Source organism: Saccopteryx bilineata, chromosome 7 (genome assembly GCF_036850765.1).
Source record: "Saccopteryx bilineata isolate mSacBil1 chromosome 7, mSacBil1_pri_phased_curated, whole genome shotgun sequence".
NCBI lineage: Eukaryota > Metazoa > Chordata > Mammalia > Chiroptera > Emballonuridae > Saccopteryx > Saccopteryx bilineata.
The window spans coordinates 91263360-91280586 of record NC_089496.1 but is presented as its reverse complement, the minus strand read 5'-3'; the positions used below and the strand labels follow the sequence as shown (position 1 = coordinate 91280586).

General features: G+C 55.2%; 1 protein-coding gene across 5 annotated transcripts in view; it reads left to right on the top strand.

Annotated features, from left to right (window-relative positions):
• SH3PXD2A (SH3 and PX domains 2A) overlaps positions 1 to 17227 on the top strand; it is a 251755-nt gene that overhangs the window by 186215 nt on the left and 48313 nt on the right. For 4 of the 5 annotated variants that reach the window (XM_066240340.1, XM_066240341.1, XM_066240343.1 and 1 more), the window contains 2 exons: positions 3079 to 3123; positions 10132 to 10263. In XM_066240340.1, the coding sequence (XP_066096437.1) occupies positions 3079 to 3123; positions 10132 to 10263 (177 nt within the window). The remainder of the gene's footprint in view (positions 1 to 3078; positions 3124 to 10131; positions 10264 to 17227) is intronic. The other variant, XM_066240342.1, reaches the window with a different exon arrangement.

The following is a 17227-nucleotide window of genomic DNA, read 5'->3' as shown; positions in this document are numbered from 1 at the left end:
GGGGGGGCAGTCCATTTGGCCACATCTGGGGTACAGCCCCAGGAAGTTCTGACCCCAGCAAGACGTAGCAGCAGGCAGTGAAGTCCCACATTCTGACTCAGCCCCACTTGGCCAACCCTGCTTAAAGCCTCAGAGGCCCCATGTGCATCTAGCTTGTCTCAGGCCTATGGGACCAGTGTAGCTCTTTCTGCCCACGGAGGCTTCCCTCTGCTAGGCCTGATGGACGCTGTGGCCACAGAAGGTTTGTCTCTAGTGCCCCAGAGCTGACTGGACCGTGCTCATGGGAGATGTCGCCAATGGTGGCTAACAGTACTGAGCACTAACTGTGTACTAGGCACTGTGCTGAGTGCGCACTTACTGCATATTACCTTTTTTAAAGTCTTCTATTTTTTTTTTTTTTTTTCAGAGACAGAGCGAGAGTCAGAGGGATAGACAGGGACAGACAGACAGGAATGGAGACAGATGAGAAGCATCAATCATTAGTTTTTCGTTGCGTGTTGCGACTTCTTAGTTGTTCATTGATTGCTTTCTCATATGTGCCTTGACTGCGGGCCTTCAGCAGACTGAGTAACCCCTTGCTGGAGCCAGCGACACTGGGTCCAAGCTGGTGAGTTTTTGCTCAAGCCAGATGAGCCCATGCTCAAGCTGGCGACCTCGGGGTCTCGAACCTGGGTCTTTCAACATCCCAGTCCAACGCTCTATCCACTGCGCCACCGCCTGGTCAGGCCATATTACCTTTTTTAATCCTTGCAGCAGCCTAGAAGGTGATTGTATCCTTTCATGTGGATTTTTACAAGTGAGGGGATAGGTTCAGAGAGGTTAAGTAACTTCCTCAAAGGGGCAGAGCCTGGATTTGAATCCAGATGGTCAGACTCCTGAGTCCTTACTAAACCTCTCCCCCAGAGACCCCCTCTGTTGGTTTTAAAGTAAGAACTGGGAGGGCCGGGCTTCCCAGCTCTGCGTGGGGGGCAGCCTGCAGCTGGAAAGGCGGCTTGCTGAGCAAGGGAGAGTTAAGTGCGTCCAACAGGCAGTGGCAGAGTGATCACTTAAAGTCTGTGTCCCCACAGGAGATGGACACTGGGTTGGCTGTGTGACCTCAGGCAAGTTACTTAACCTCTCCATTTCATTTTCCTCTTCTATAAAAGGGAGGGAATACCTCTCGTTGTAAGTTTATTGTGAAAAACAAATGAGTAACCATCTGTGCGTGCGGCTCGATGCTTGGTGTGTAGTGAATGCTGTGTAAATGTCCCTGCCGTTAGGATTAGATCACTCTGTCATTGGGTCAGGCAGCAATCCTGGCCAGGGCTGGGTGGGTGGGCAGGCAGTACAAGGGCTTTTGTTTTTTGTTTTTGTTTTTTATCTCAACGTTTGCATGAGGGTTTGTATCTCCGATTTCATCCCAACGTTTCCTCCTCATTGTCCCTCCTGCAGCCAACACCACGCTCCTCTGGAGCAACGAGCAGTTCAGCAGAGAAAGCCTCAGTTGGTTTGTTCCCGGACCTGGTTCCGTTCCTGGCTCCACCACGCTGTGCTTGTGGGAACTCGGGCTGGTTACTATCCCTACCTGAACTCACACTGCTTCTGTGTATTATCAGGCAAAACATGCATACCCACCTCAGAGAATTGTCAGGGGGAGTAAATGAGCCACTGCATGTCATGGTAGACTGTCAGTGTTTATTCCATGTTGATCCTCTAGAAATATTCACACCATTGATTAGGCTAAGAGCTTTCTGCTGCGTGATGTTATTATATCACATCTCATGATCATATATACATAGGTTTTTTTGTTTTGTTTTGTTTTTTTACAGAGACAGAGCCAGAGAGAGGGATAAATAGGGACAGACAGACAGGAACAGAGAGAGATGAGAAGTATCAATCATTAGTTTCTCGTTGCGACACCTTAGTTGTTCATTGATTGCTTTCTCATATGTGCCTTGACCGCGGGCCTTCAGCAGAACGAATAACCCCTTGCTTGAGCCAGCAACCTTGGGTCCAAGCTGGTGAGCTTTGCTCAAACCAGATGAGCCCGCGCTCAAGCTGGCGACCTCGGGATCTCGAACCTGTGTCCTCTGCATCCCAGTCTGACGCTCTATCTACTGTGCCACCGCCTGGTCAGGCATATACATAGGTTCTTTTAGGTGCTTTGACTTTGCTTCTCCCTCTTGTCAGGAAGACAACTTTTTTCTTTCTTTTATTTATTTATTTTTATTGATTGAGAAACATCAGTTTGTTGTTCCACTCATTTACGCATTCATTGGTTGATCTTGTATGTTCCCTGAAGGGGGATTGAACTCACAACCTTGGCAGATCAGGATGATGCTCTAACCAACTGAGCTACTGGGCCAGGATCAGGAGGACAACTTTTAACCTCATTTCACAGATGAGAAAACTGAGGCCCAGGTCAGACATGACTTTTGAGCCTGGGCTAGAGCCCTCCTGTCTTCTGGTCACTAAAGGTCCCTGTCCTTCTGGGTTGGAGTTGAAGTGTGACTCTGAAAGGAGGCACCTCCCATTCTGCCGGGACCCATCTTCCTAGCGGGTGGGTCTGGGGTCTGGGGCATGGGCTAGAGAAGACATCAAGGCCCAGTGGTGTGGTCCCTGCGCCTGGAGACTGACCTGGGGCTCTCCAACCCTGATGTTTGGAGTTCCAGGTTCAGGCTGCTGAGCCTGCTGACCTGGTGAGGATCCTTAGAGCCAACAAGCTCTGTGGGGCCAGCCACCCACATGGCCAGAGAGGAAGGTCCAGGCTGCCTCCTCCAGGGCAGAAATAGCCCACGGGCCCTGTTCCAAGTTAGCATTATGTGGGCTTCTCAGTGCTCCAGAGGATGCCTGCGTTTCGGCAGACACCTCATTATCCCCATCCTGGCCGGCCGTGTCCCAGCGCCTCTGTAATCACTCCTGCCCACGCCCAGCAGCCAGCCCAGGGCCAGGAAATCACTCCCCTCCCCTCCCCCGCCTTCCGCCAGCTGCTCTGCGGGCGCCTGCAGCCACTCACCCCGTGGACCTCCTGCCTGCCTAACGGTTCTCTCTCCTCTGATTCTCCTCTCCTGCTGCCTCCTGCTCTCACGGACTTGGAAGTGTGGCTCTCCAGCTGGGCTGAGTCTCCCAAAAAGGACGTGACAGGTACTGCCCAGCGTGCATGTGAGTGCATGTGTGTGGACACGTGCGTCCCAGGCGTCCGTGTGGGAGCCGGCCCCGCCGGCCCTTGCCGCATGCTCCCTGGAGATGTGCAGCAGCCTTTTGTCAGCACGCCCAGCATCCTCTCTGCTTTCTCTTGCTCCTTTGCTGCCTGAACTCCTTGCCTACCTCTCCACCCTTTTTAGGTCTCAGATCCAGCCTTGGAGCCTTCTGATGGGCAGTGACCACATAGCTCAGTGTGTAAGCAAATGCACCCCAGTCCCAGAGCCTGTGGGTTTGAATCCCGGCTCTGCTCCATCCTGGGCCGTGCTGCCTTGGCTGGGTTATGTAACCTCCCTAAGTGGATGCGGTGCCACCTCATGGGGAGCCTGGCACACAGACAGTGAGTCCCTGTCATCATCTCCGGCCATTAACTCAATTGGCCATCCCTGTGAAATGGGCCAGCCCAAGATTACTGATCTCATCTCAGGCAGTTACCCTGAGGCAGAGAGCAGAAGCCTGGCTCCCAGGGAGCCTCGCAGGAGGCTGTCGGGGGGGCTGCTGTGGGACTGCGGCACCTGGGACTGGTATGCAGGTCACAGCCCCCAGGCTGCTGGGTGCAGAGTTTGGAGCTGCCTCTGGCCCTAGGAGGCTCTCCAGGTTGTGGGCTGCCTAGCCCAGAACGGCCCTCAGAGCCGTGGGCCTGTGTCCTGTGGCCTCCTGGGCGGAGCTGGGCCAGGTCAGGGGCTCGCCTTTAGTCTTTGATCTTACTGGATAATTGCAGAAAACCCTGGACGGCAGAGTTCTCGGCTGCTAGAGGGAGATAGGAGCAGGCAGAAGATAGGGTTTCCAGAAGGCTTTTCTGGGAACCCCTCCATTTCTGTGAGTGCTGCCTGACCCCTCTCACCAGCTTCTCCAGCCCACCCCTGAGGGCTGAGGTGCAGGCTTGGAAGTTGGGGAACAAGGCAGAAGGGTCAGGGGGAGCTGGGTCCGTCCCTCCCACCGCAGCTGTGGGCGGGGGGGGCGGGGTGCGCCTCTTGGGAGGAAAGAGCAGAGAAGAGGGCAGCAGTCAGGAGGACCCCTTGCCTGTCCCCAGCCCCTTCCAATCATCCTTCTGCTGTTGCCTATGATGAAGGCCTGGGCCTGAGCTAATAGCTGGGCTCCTGTCCCTTTTTCCCCTCTCCTCGAGCCAGCGAGCCAGAGCCCACTTGGCCCACAACAATACATTTTATTCACCAAACGTATAGCCTGGCCGCCCAAGGGCCTGTGGAGAAGCCGGCAGGCCGAGGCAGGCCTGGGAGGAACCAGTTGTGAGGGACTGGAGGGACGTGGGTGAACTGCCCAGGGTTTCGGGGGGGAGGGGGTTATGGAGAGTGTGGGGGGCCCGGGGCAGGGGCCACCACAGGGCTTGGCTTCTCAGGATGAGCCCAGCTGTTGGGAGCAAGAGGCTGAGGGGAGGGAGAGGTGGGCCAGGGGAAAAGCAGCCAGGGTTGGAGTCTTGAATGAGTGGCCAGGTCTCTCTGGGCTTCAGTTTCCCCATCTGGAATGTGGGAGTATTCGATGAGACAGGACACTGGGGCAGGGGCTGATGCTGGATCCTTGTAGACGAGGGTCTTCGGGTTGCTTTACCTGGTGTCCCCTCCAGAGTGGGCCTGGGGCCTCTGATCTACCACTCTAGATGGCAAGTGCCCACTGCCTGCCAGGAGGCAGGGTCTGAGAGGGTCACATTGCAGGGACAGGGCCTTGGCCACCCTTCTCCTGGCCCCTGTGGCCCTCGCCCTGAGCTGCCTGCTGGTTCTGCAAAAGACCAGCTGAGGCTGCAAAGGAACCAAACCCCTCCTGCTTCTCCCCGAATTTTCCACTTCTATTTGCTTTATAAGCACTGTCTACAGCAGGCGTCCCCAAACTATGGCTCGTGGGCCACAATGCGGCCCCCTAAGGCCATTTATCCAGCCCCCGCTGCATTTCTGGAAGGGGCACCTCTTTCATTGGTGGTCAGTGAGAGGACCACTGTATTTGGCAGCCCTCCAATGGTCTGAGGGACAGTGAACTGGCCCCCTGTGTAAAAAGTTTGGAGACCCCTGGTACAGTTTACGTAGGGCATTAACCCTGTCACCTCATACCATGCTGGGAACAGTCCATGAGGCTCCTGTTTACCGGTGAGGAAGCTAAAGCTCAGAGAGGCTACTTGTCCTCCCCAGGGTCACAGAGCTGGTAGGGGCAATGCAGGACTGGACCTTGGACCCTCAGACTCCAATTTTATGCCTTTGTGTCAGAAATCTCAGGCAATTATTGTCTCCAGTGCCGCGTCCTGTGGAACCAGTCCTGGGGCATCTGTTCTTCGCACCAGTCCTGAGGCATCTGTTCTTTGCAGGGAGACTCTTGGTTAGGCAGCAGCGCCCCAGGACAAGTTCAGTACAGGACAGGGGCGAGCGCTGTGGCGAGTATGATCCGGCGACTCCCGGAGGGCAGCGGTGGTTGGGGAGAATGGGGGTTGGTAGAAAGGAAGGCGTCCCAGGCAGTGGGAACAGCTACAGCAAAGGCTCGGGAAGAAGAACCTGCATAGAACAGAGCGGCTGGCCCGGTGGTGCCAGAACATACCTGTGGAATGATGAGTGCTGCCTGGAACAGGAGGATTGTATGTCAGGGAACTTGGGGAGCTCAGATTGTCAGGAAAGACCGAACTTGAATTTAGCCTTTATTCTATAGGCCACAGGGACCTGAAGGTGTTAGAGCAGGAGACTGACTTGGCGAAAGCCTCGTTTAGAAGTTTAAGTTGGCAGCCAGGACCAGGCAGGAGCCAGGGGTCCATCCAGGTGGTAGCTGGAGGAGTGCAGGTGTGAGGCAGGGGTGGGGCCGCGCACCAGCGAGCGCCCAGAGCCCCCACAAACGGAGCCAGAGGCTCTGGGGACCGCACAAGGGCCCGGCCCTGGACGGGACTCTTGCAAAGCCTTCTTCCAACCTGGGAGGGGCTCTCCTCTCTAGAAGGATCCACCCTTCCCCATGCCCCTGCCAAACCCTTGCCATCTAAAGACAGAAGTCTCCCTCCGCCACCCCTCCCCCTCGCTAGGGCCAACTCCTTCAGCCCCTGCTTTTCCAGGCCTTGGCTGGGAGGGGATCCAGCCTCCGGGATGACGTCACCCACCGGCCAGCCTGTAGAAAGGTTTTTCATCGGATACCTGCTCCCAGCTCACGCCCACCCTGACGGCCCTGGGCAGGCAACACCCTCAGGGGCAGATGCCAGAGTGAGCTAGCTGGGGGTCTGCATGTGCTGGGGGAGGGCAGGGCAGCCAGGAGGACAGAGTGTCCGTGCGTCCATCTGTCCCAGCCTTGCGAGCAGCCTTTGAGATGTGCCACTGCCCGTCTTCTGTGCTCTGGAATGCCTGGGGGACATGTCCTTGACTCTTCTCCCTGGACCCAGAGTGTCAGTCCTCAGAAGGCCTGGGCCAATATTCCAAGGGGCTGGGGGGAAGGAGTATGTAGATTTTTCCCCTCTTTGAAATCTGTCTCAGATTTCCTTGGCTTGCGTTAAAATGAGCTGATGTCTCTTCATTCCCAGCACCCCTGCTTGTCCTCTCTGGCAGCTCTGGCTGCCTGCTCCTCTGTGCCTCTGTTTCCCGTCTCCCCTTTCTCCCTTCTGCAGTGTACTTGTCTAGTTTCCCCAGATTTCAGAAGTGAGGCCCTGCCTGATTGTCTGTATTGGCTCAGAACAGACCATTAAGTCACTTCGTTCATCTGTCTGCCTGTTCATTCATTTCACACTGAGTGCCAACCACCTAAGTGGGCATGGTGGTCTGCTGAGTACATGTAGCAGGAGTCAACAAGGAACCCACACTCCAGTCCTTATTCAGCTCCAACCACGTGCCAGGTGCCTGGGGGTAGAATGAAGCAGGGTCCTTTCCTGGGAACCAGCAATCAGACTCTCTGTCGGCCGGGCACAGAGCAGAAGTTCAGAACACTAACGCCGGTGTCAGGTGGGCTTGGGTTCAGCCTCAGCCAGATGACCTTAGGAAAATCACTCACTCTCCTGAGCCTCAGTTTGCCTGTGTGTAAAATGGGGCTGTAATAAGACCTACCGCATAGGGTTGTTGTGAGATCAAAACCAGACAGCAAGATGACGCGGTCAGCACTTGGCATAGTACGGCCCACGAGTGAGCGCTAACAAGGCTCACGGTTCACTCTGTCCACTCCAGTGCTCTCAGGATTTGGAAGCTCTCTAATCTGTTGCTGGGGAACTCCTCTTCTGTTTATATTTTCCCCACAAACTGGAAAGGGAACCCCTTTTGGTGCTGGGTGCACTTAAGAAGTGCTCTTCGCCACAGAGGCACTGATGTCCCTCCGGGGGCCACAGGGGAGGTAGTCTCCGTGAGCACCGTGCCCAGCTCTGCCTCCATCCTGCTGGCAGGGGCAGGTGCAGAAGCCGACCGCGTCTGGGTGCAGAGCCAGGCTGGCCCTGCTGCCCAGCTGTTGGTTTCTTTCCTGCCTGAAATACAATCCTGCTTTGGAGGGGCTCCCTGGCCTGTGCGTATGCATGTGGTGGGCTCAGCTGGGGTAGGGTCTCTCCTGGGTCTCCAAAGCGCTGAGCTGGGGTTGCAGGGTCCACGCCTCAGGGGAGAGCACTGTCAGGGCCAGTGAGTTTCTTTCCCCTCCATGGCTCCCTGCCCTCACTTAGATAGATCCTCGACTGAAAAGACCCAAAGATCTAAGCAGCGCTTCTCACCCCTGCCTGTACATGACCACGGGGGAAGATGAGGTGTTTAAAAAACACCCCAGACCAATTAACTCTGGCTCTCTGGAGGTGGGACCCAGGCACCTACATTCTTTAAAAGCTCCCCGAGTGATTTGGGGGGACCAAGTTGAGGATCATGGTGCTAGAAGAACGGGATGTCTAGAAACAGAAACCAGAGGCAGTTCTGTAATTGAAGGAGCAATGGGTTTGAACCTAAAACACAGTGAATTTGGTTCCCTCCTCAGCAGCTCTGTGGATGGGAACAAGCCCCTGGGCTTTTCTGAGTGGTCTTTGGGGAGATGGGAAGGGATGAGGGTTGTTGTTAGGGTAACGTGGGACAGCGTATGTGCCTGACACAGAGCATCAGCCAAATCAAACTTGAGGATATAGGGAACGTGGCTATAGGCTGAAGCACCAGGGGGCTGTGTGGAGCCTGGGAACCCTCAACTGTTCCTATAGGCAGATTGGTGGGATGGAGCCTGCAGCCTTCAGGAGATTGGCAGATGTACAGTATAGAGTGTACAGCAGGGGTCCCCAAACTACGGCCCGCAGGCCACATGCTGCCCCCTGAGGCCGTTTATCCGGCCCCCGCCGCACTTCTGGAAGGGGCACCTCTTTCATTGGTGGTCAGTGAGAGGAGCCTAGTTCCCATGGAAATACTGGTCAGTCTGTTGATTTAAATTTACTTGTTCTTTATTTTAAATATTGTATTTGTTCCCGTTTTGTTTTTTTACTTTAAAATAAGATATGTGCAGTGTGCATAGGAATTTGTTCATAGTTTTTTTTATAGTCCGGCCCTCCAACGGTCTGAGGGACAGTGAACTGGCCCCCTGTGTAAAAAGTTTGGGGACCCCTGGTGTACAGCGTAGTTCAAGAAGGGTACTGGGAATTCGTTTTGGTCTGGGAGGGCCTCCTGTGGGAGGTGACCAGTGGGTCTCCGGCTTGTGGATCCTCTGTGCTCCTTGCAGGGCATGTCACGTCTTAGGTGTTTCGTCCCCACCTTCATCTTGGTGATGGTGATGGTACTAGTGGAGCACAGAGAGGTTTAAGCAGCATGGTCAGTGCTACACAGCCAGTAAGCAGAGAGGGGCACCCAATCTGTCCACCTTCTAGTTCGGCGCTAGCTAAGTGAATGTTGTTGCTCTGGTCCTGTGGCTGAGGCCAGAGAGGGTGCTTGCTCTTTGGGAGCCTGCCCTCTTGCACCTCTGACCCCACCTACCCACCTTCTGACCCCTCGAGCTCCACGAAACTGCCAGAAAAGGGCTTCTGGGCGCCTGAGCACACACCTCGACCAGTAGAGGCAGAGGGAGACTGAGGCAGTCTCCGCGTGGCCAGTGGGCGGCAGCCAGGCCGGACCAGTGCCCTCTCTGGAAGCCGGTCTGGGAGAGCCGACCCGAGGCTGCTCTGGGTGCCAGGCCCAGGGCTCGAATGGCAGCACCCTGGTGAGCCGCAGAGGCAGGCAAGGAGCCGAACTTCAGGAAAAGCTGGCGGGGAGGGGGGCGGGGGGGGGGCGGTGGGCTGGGCTGGCCTGCCTTGGGCTTTCTTCTTGGGTTTCAAGTAAACAGTCTCGGCCCTCCTCCCCCTCCCCTGCCTCCACCCCCGGCTCCTCATTCGATGGGTCTCATGTGTTTCTATTTAAGGGTTGCGAGTAAACCCCAGTGATTGGCGGCCTCAAACCCTCTTGACTTCTCGCCTGGGCCTGGGCTGTGGACCGGTCTCTCCCGCTCTCTCCCTCTCCCTCCTGAGGGGAGGACTACCGATTCTCTTTCTCTGGGTTTCCAGGGGCCCGGGGACAGGCAGGAACCTCCTCCCGCCTTGCCTTTCTCTCCGCTGCGCTCCGCTCAGCCTGGGCCCCAGCCCTCATGGGCCGCCCACCCGCAGCCCTCTCCTCACGCCCCTGTCGCCGAGGGGTCCGGAGAGACCCTGTCTGCCCCGGGCCTCTCCTCTGCCTCTCTCAGGCCGGGCTGTGACTAACGCGTCGCAGCAGCAGGCTCTTCCTCCGAGTTTCCTTGACCTCGGTCTCCGTCTGCCTCTCTCCTGCCCCCACCCCCCCTCTGCCCCTGGCTCCCCATGTCCCCTGGCCCCCGCGGTGCAGCGGGCCGTGCGGGGCCTTGCTATATGGCCTGGCCTTGGGGCCCAGCGAGCTGCGAACCCTGGCTGCAGGCGGCCCCTTGGAGCGGCGCTGGCGACCGAGCAGCCTCCGCCGAGGCCGATGGACAGGGGGCGCCCTGGCCGCGGGGCCATGGCTGGCCGCTGGCTCACCGCGTGCTTTCTGCCCTCACCAGGTGCCGACACCAGCGCCGAGCCCATGATCCTGGAACAGTACGTGGTGGTGTCCAACTATAAGAAGCAGGAGAACTCGGAGCTGAGTCTCCAGGCCGGGGAGGTGGTGGATGTCATCGAGAAGAACGAAAGCGGTGAGTGCCCTGGCCTTCCCCCTCGGGGTTCCAAGCCCGGCTCCTTGGATGGACGGCTGGTTTTTGTTCCCTTCCTCCTCCCCCACCTCTGCAACTATACGTTATTTGCATCTGGCAGGGAGAGGGCTGAGGAGGCTGAAGTTTCCCCTGTTGGTTTGGGCTGCAGGCCAGCAGTTTGCCTGGTGGTAGAAGAATGTCTCTACCGCTCGGAGTGATTAACCGGCTTGTGTTAATGCAGGGCTGGGGTGGCAGTGTGGGTGTGACTGTCCAGCCCACGTTTAGGAGCCCTGTGCCCTCTTGGGCCCCTTGGGAAGGTGGCTCCAGCTCAGGCGCACCCTGCAGCAGCTTTCCCCTACGGGGCCAGAGTAGAAGCCAAGGTCCAGGCAGGGGTAGGGGAAGGCAGGCCACGACATCCCTGTGGGGTCTAGGGCCCTTGGGTCCCTGGCATGCTGTCTGAGAAAAGGCCAGGCCTGTGGGGGTTGGCTGGTGTCTGGGCAGTGAGCTGACTGCCCCCTGCCGAGCTGGAGGCTGCCAGGACCTGGGAAGAGGGCCCAGACAGGAGGATGGAGCCAGGTCCTGGGGCCAGGGAGGGTCCTGCAGCAGTCATCCTGTCATTGGGAGCTGAGCTTTGTCTTGTCCGGGGCTGTCCAGGGCACTGCTGGTTCCCAGGTTCTTGCCGGGTACACCTGAGAGCCTTGGTGCCCTTGGCAGCAGGAGTCTCTGTAGGTGGAGAGAGAGGGCCAGTTGGAGGTGCAGGCCCCTGTGGCCGCCAGCAGGGCCGGGGTTGACTCTGGCCCAGGACATTCATCGGCAGCTTGTCCAGGGTCTGCTGGGCTTGAGTTGGTTCCTGGGGTGTTCTGTTTCGATTTGGGTTTGTCGCAAGGGAAGGCCCCTGGCCAGGAACCTCTGCGGGCTGTGCTGAGAGGATACTCTGGAGGGGAGGGGCGGTTCGCCTTTTCCTGTCCCACTCATTTCCCTTCCAATACTTTGAGCGCTGAAAGGACGGCAGGCCAAAGGATGACTGTGCCCATTTTATAGATTAACTGACACTCAGAAGATTTGAGGGGAAGTGAGTCATCTGAGGTTAAAAGCAGAACAGAACAGGAATGTTCCTGCACCCCTGATTCCTAGGCTTGTGGGCCGCAACTAGCTACAGAGATGCTAAGAAAATCCCAGCAGGCCTCCTGGGGAAGGGAGCTTAGGCTGCGCTGCCAATGTAGGTCTGACTCATGGCCCCCCTGGGTTTGGGGTCTTCAGAGTCTGTTCCCTTCTCAGAGCAGTCAGGCTCTGCCTGTGTGCCTGGAGTCACTGCCAAGGTCGACAGCAGCAGTCCCCTTGGCAGAGCCACGTCCCCAGCATAAGGCCTGGGTCCTTCACCCCAGGAGCCTACATGGGTCTCCTTCCTGCACAGCTTTACCTTTAGCCTTTTTCCCAGTATCAGCCCCAGCTCCCAGCCCCCCCAGGGAAGCTGTGTTGTCACAGGACCTAGCTCTGGAAACCCATAGTACCCAGCGGAGGGGATCTGTACTGGTGGATTGGAGACACCAGCTGAGGACAGAGAGAGATGTTTGTTTTGGAACTTGTTCCGAAGGAAGGCGGGCCCACTCCTCCGTATAAGGTCAAGTCTGCTCAGAAGCAGAGTTCTAGCGTAGGGACCCTTCTGCCACCTCCCTGCCTTGGAGCAGCAGGAGGAGTGGGTACCAGCCACTGGCCAGGATGGCTCAAGACAAGATCCCAAACAAAAGAAAGCCTGCTATATAAAGACTCCCTGATTCCCAGGGACGGGTGTGTCCTCTACCTTCCCATCCCGCATCCAGGCCCCTGGGACCATGTGGAGTCCGGCCTCCAGTGCAGGAGGAAGATTCTTGACAAGTTGGGGGTTCCGTGTTAGGCCCGGAAAAGGCATAGAGGCACCTCCTCTTCTGAGGAGCTCGATGGCCGAGCGGGCACGGGCAGCCTGAGTCCCCAGAACCTCGCCTGGCAGCCCTCTGCGGGAGCTGCTGTCCCTGCAAGCAGGATTCCTCCCCCCAGCTACTGGCTGGGTGGCTTCGGGCCCCTCAGTTGTTCCTTCTGGAAATTGGAGGTAACTGGTGGCAGCTGGGAAGCAGGGCCTGAAGAGGATGACCTCGCTGAGCCCTCTCCCTCGTCTCAGCTCCGTGGCCGAGAGACTCCATAGAGCCCTGGGAGTCAGGTGGGGAGAGCCTTCCGGAAGTGGCTTCCCCACTTCTCTGGGAGTTTCGTACCTTTACCCTTGAGGGAAATGGCTCCCCGGCGGCAGACGTTTGCAGTGAGGGCTGTGTTCACTGTGCAGACCCACTGCCATTGAAAACCAGGAGGTCTGGACTGGGCAGCCAGCTTAACCAGAGAAACTAAGTGGATGGAGGGGAGAAAGGAAGAGGGCTGAACTTCAGATCCTTGGGTGGGCAGTTTCCCAGTTCTAGGAAACTAGATGTCTGGTGGTGGTGGTGGTAGGGGGGTATGTTGTACATCCTGTAAACTAGCTTTGTAAGGAGTGATGTGTAAGGCTTTTGAACTCTAAAACAAAGACCCAGTTGTGATGCCTTTGACCTTGGGGCTTGGTGGGTATGTTGAGGCATTTTCACTCAGTAGTCCCAGTTAGCACCAGTCCCACCCCCCAGGGCCTGGCCTTGCCCACTGGGAGCCAGGACCCTGCCTGTGTTCCCGTTCTCACTGGACTGGAAGTCCCTTGAGTAGAGTGTCCATAGAGGGATCCGGCCACCTCTGGCTTCCCCTGCTCTTCCGAGCCCTCTGCCTGGGACCATAGCCACCAGTGCTCTATTATCTTACTGGTCTAAAGAGAGAGAGATGTGTCTGGAAGGCAACTGGGAGTCAGTCAACAATCAAATCCAGTTTTAGGCCATGTACTTCACATGTGTCATTTTACTGCAGTCATGGAAAGACCCCACGAAGTAGAAGGTACTTGAACCACTTTGCGGCTAAAGTAACAGGTTAAGTCATTCCCCTAGAGTCCAGTAGCTGAACTCTGTCCCTCTACAGAGCATGCAGGGGGAGAGTGAGAGGGGCTGATCCTGGGTAGGACTGTCCCCGAACTGCTGATACTGTGGGTCAGGGAAGCGAGGGCCGGTTGGGATGACTGCAGGGCTTCCCTGGCGTGTTGCTGGAGAAGGATGCCTCTGTGTCCCTCCTTCCAACCTGGTGCTCATAGGCAGTGGGACTTCCTGTTCATTGTTTCTTTGAACTCGAGGATAAGCGACAGCTGAGAGAATTAGCAGAGGAGGATGTGCGCTCAGCTCTGAGGACAAGCCTATTCTAGGGAACAGGGGTGGACAAAAGTCAAAGACAGCCAACGTGAAACCTGAGTGGCTTCAGGGGAAGCATTTTTGATCAAGCAATGGGCCTGGAGCCCAGCCTGGAGATGACTCTTTTTCTCCATTGACGAACAAATCCAGCAGAAAGATGCAACAGCTCTATTGGCTTTACCAACCAGCAGAGCATGCACCTGCCATTGTTGTCTTGTCTTGACACAAAAAGTGGTGCCTGAAATGCTTCCTGAGGGAGACATTCTTAGGCCTCAAAGACTACATTGGCTTCACCTCCCAGCAGTCATAATCTGGTCTAAGTTCTGGCAGAGCAGTGACGACGGCAGCGTCCCAGTTGCTCTTGGTTCTGAGTTGAGCATAGCTGTATGCAACCTTCGAAGATTGTTTCCTCCTCAGGACCAGGAGCCAAGGGCGGGTGTGGGGAGATGAGTCAACAGAGGCTCATTCTTTTCCTGCCTCAGCTTTCCTTCTGAGTCTTTGCTTCTTTCCTGGTTCTGGAGTGATAACACTGATAGTTCTTATACTTCCTTGGAGGCACATAACTATGGAATCTATGATCAAAGCCTTGTGCTAGCAAGGAATTTCGAGCTCCACTGGTTCACCCAGGTAAGAAATTAGACAGGTGAAAAAACTAAGCCTTGGACAGACATCTACTTTGACTTGCTCATTATTGAAAGGATTAATGAAGATTATTGAAAGAATGCAGGAAAATCTCATCAAACCCAAGGGTGGGAAGTATATCACAGCCTCATGGGACTGGGAACCAGAAAGTAGTCAACACAAGAGCAGCTACTCCTGTCTGCCCCTCTCGGGCACCATGTGGATTTAAAGCCCAGCTTCGAACTTCTTCTATCTACACATCAGTCATCCTTCTCTTCCTGTTCACTCATAACAGCAGCCTGTTCTCCTGCTGTTGGTTTGTCAGGACTAGACTCTGACTTTCAGTGGAGATAACCACCACCAATTGACAATGATCTCTGGTTCTCTGAGTTCAAAATTTGATGTTTGACTCTGATTGGTTCCTGGCCAACCAATAGATTGACAGACCTTACATCAGGTATTCAGCCCTGGGCCAATCAGCTGTGTCCAGGAGAAGTGTCACGGGGTATAAATATGGCTTACTAGCCAACGTTTTTGTAAGATTTTTTATTTATTGATTTTTAGAGAGAGGGAGAAACATTAACATTGATTTGTTGTTCCACTTATTTATGCATTCTTTGGTTGATTTAAAAAAAAACAATTTTTTTTTAATGTGCCTTGACCGTGGGCCTTCAGCAGACCAAGTAACCCCTTGCTTGAGCCAGCGACGTTGGGCTCAAGCTGGTGAGCTTTTGCCTAAACCAGATGAGCCCGCGCTCAAGCTGGTGACCTCGGGGTCTCGAACCTGGGTCTTCCGCATCCCAGTCCGTCGCTCTGTCCACTGCGCCACCGCCTGGTCAGGCTTAAAAAATTTTTTAAAGACTTTATTTCTTCATTTTAGAGAAGAAAGAGAGAGGGAGAAGGGGGAAGGAGCAGAAAGCACCAACTCCCATATGTGTCTTGACCGGGCAAACCCAGGGTTTCAAACAGGCGACTTCAGTGTTCCAGGTCGATGCCTTATCCACTGCACCACCACAGGTCGGGCACTCATTGGTTGATTCTTGTATGTGCCCTGTCTGGGAATCAAACCCACAATCTGGTGTATCGGGACGACATTCTAACAGCTACCCAGCTAGGGCCCTAGCCAGCTTCTTCAGTGGTGGCTGTTGGAAGGCAGGTTTTAAAGAAAGGAGCTCTAGAGGGGTAAGGTAGCCCAAAACACTGACTAAAACTGTTTTGCTTGTATTTGCTCTGTGTGTGTAGTGGAGAAAACCAAGAATCAGGAGTCTGAACACTTGGTTTGTGTGCTGTAAGTTGGGGTCACTTAATTTCTGTTTCCACATAATTCTCAAATACCTCCTTTGTCCAAGGCCCTGTGCAGATTGGGTATATGCCCGTAAGGGTCCTACTTTGATGGGGCTTAGACTCGAATGGATGTGAGCATTCTGAGTACTGAAGGCATAGACTGTAACATGAGGCTGAGGTAGTTTTGCACACTTTCTGTTGTTTTAAGTAGATTATGAATATCTCCTATGTCTTTTTGCTTAGTTTATGTGCTTAAGGAACCATCTGCTTGCTAATTCAGACTGCCAAGTTACCCCAGAAAAGAGACATTCCAATAAAGACAGGCTAGGCATTCCAATAAAGGCAGGCTTATTGCAATCTGCATTGCAGATCAGTGAACTAACACTCTTAGCTCTGCAACAGCCTTTTAAGAGTTTGGTTCCAGTGAGCCAGCCCCGTTTGGATGAGGTGACTGGCCTCCATGAGGTCCTCTTCAGCCATCAGAAGGCCTGGGTCTCTGACAACATTTCTTCACGTGCAGCACATGTATGTTCCTGCTACAGCAGCCTAACCAGCAATTCCAAAGTCAATTCTGGTCCAAGACTGTCTTTGGTGTGCACTTGTTATCCACTTCACGGAGCCAGCGGGCAGGGAAAGGTCCATAGAGCATAAACCCAGGGGCAGAGTGAGCACTTGATCCAGCCGTGGGCCCTTCACCAGCTTTATCCACCCCAGGCCACAGATTGTTTTGAGAAGGAGATTGCAATGAAAAACATGGGCTCCAACTGAGGTAAGCCTGGGGGTTTTTTTGGTTTTTTTTTACAGAGACAGAGAGAGGGATAGACAGGGACAGACAGGAATGGAGAGATGAGAAGCATCAATCATTAGTTTTTTTCGTTATGCATTGCGACACCTTAGTTGTTCATTGATTGCTTTCTCATATGTGCCTTGACTGTGGGCCTTCAGCAGACCGAGTAACCCCTTGCTCAAGCCAGCGACCTTGGGTCTAAGCTGGTGAGCTTTGCTCAAACCAGATGAGCCCACGCTTAAGCTGGCGACCTTGGAGTCTCGAACCTGGGTCCTTCCTCATCCCAGTCCGACGCTCTATCCACTGCGCCACCGCCCAGTCAGGCGAGGTAAGCCTGGTTTTAATATCGACTTTGTACTTCCTGGTGACCCTGGGTCCTCTGAACATCAGTTTCTTTATCTGCAAAATGGGGATAATTGTCCCCACAGCTGTAGGTATACGCTGATTCAAAAGGAATTCTGTGCTTAGCTCTGGGCCTGGCACACTCTGAGGACTCAGTACCCGGGAGTCGGGTAGGACGGCTGGACTGGGGCAGCGCTGCCACAGTTTGACCTTGAGGCCCCCCACAGGCCAGTCTCCCTCGCGGGGCCTTGGTTTTCCCGCCTGACAGAAAGTGGATTCCACTCGGCAGTGCTAGAGGGTCTCTGAGGGGAGTAAGATGAGCAGGGAGCTTCCTGCAGGGGGGTGGAGGCAGGAGGGAGTGCTGAGGACCAGAGTCGCACCCCTGCAGCCCTTGCTCAGGCAGCTGTCCTTGCCCCAGGCTAGGAGAGGAAAAAGAGATGGAGACAGAAATCCAGTTTCTGTTGGTGACCCAGGGACAGTGCCCTTATGAGGCAGGGGGCTTCATGCAAGGCTGGGAGAGGAGTCGCCCACCTGGGCCGCCCCAGTGGCTCTGTTGCCTGGCGCAGTGCCGGTATTCCAGGGGCAGGTGCAGGGTGGAGAGCCTCGTGCTGCTAGGGAAGGTACGTGCAGGAGTTGGATGCGTTGAGCT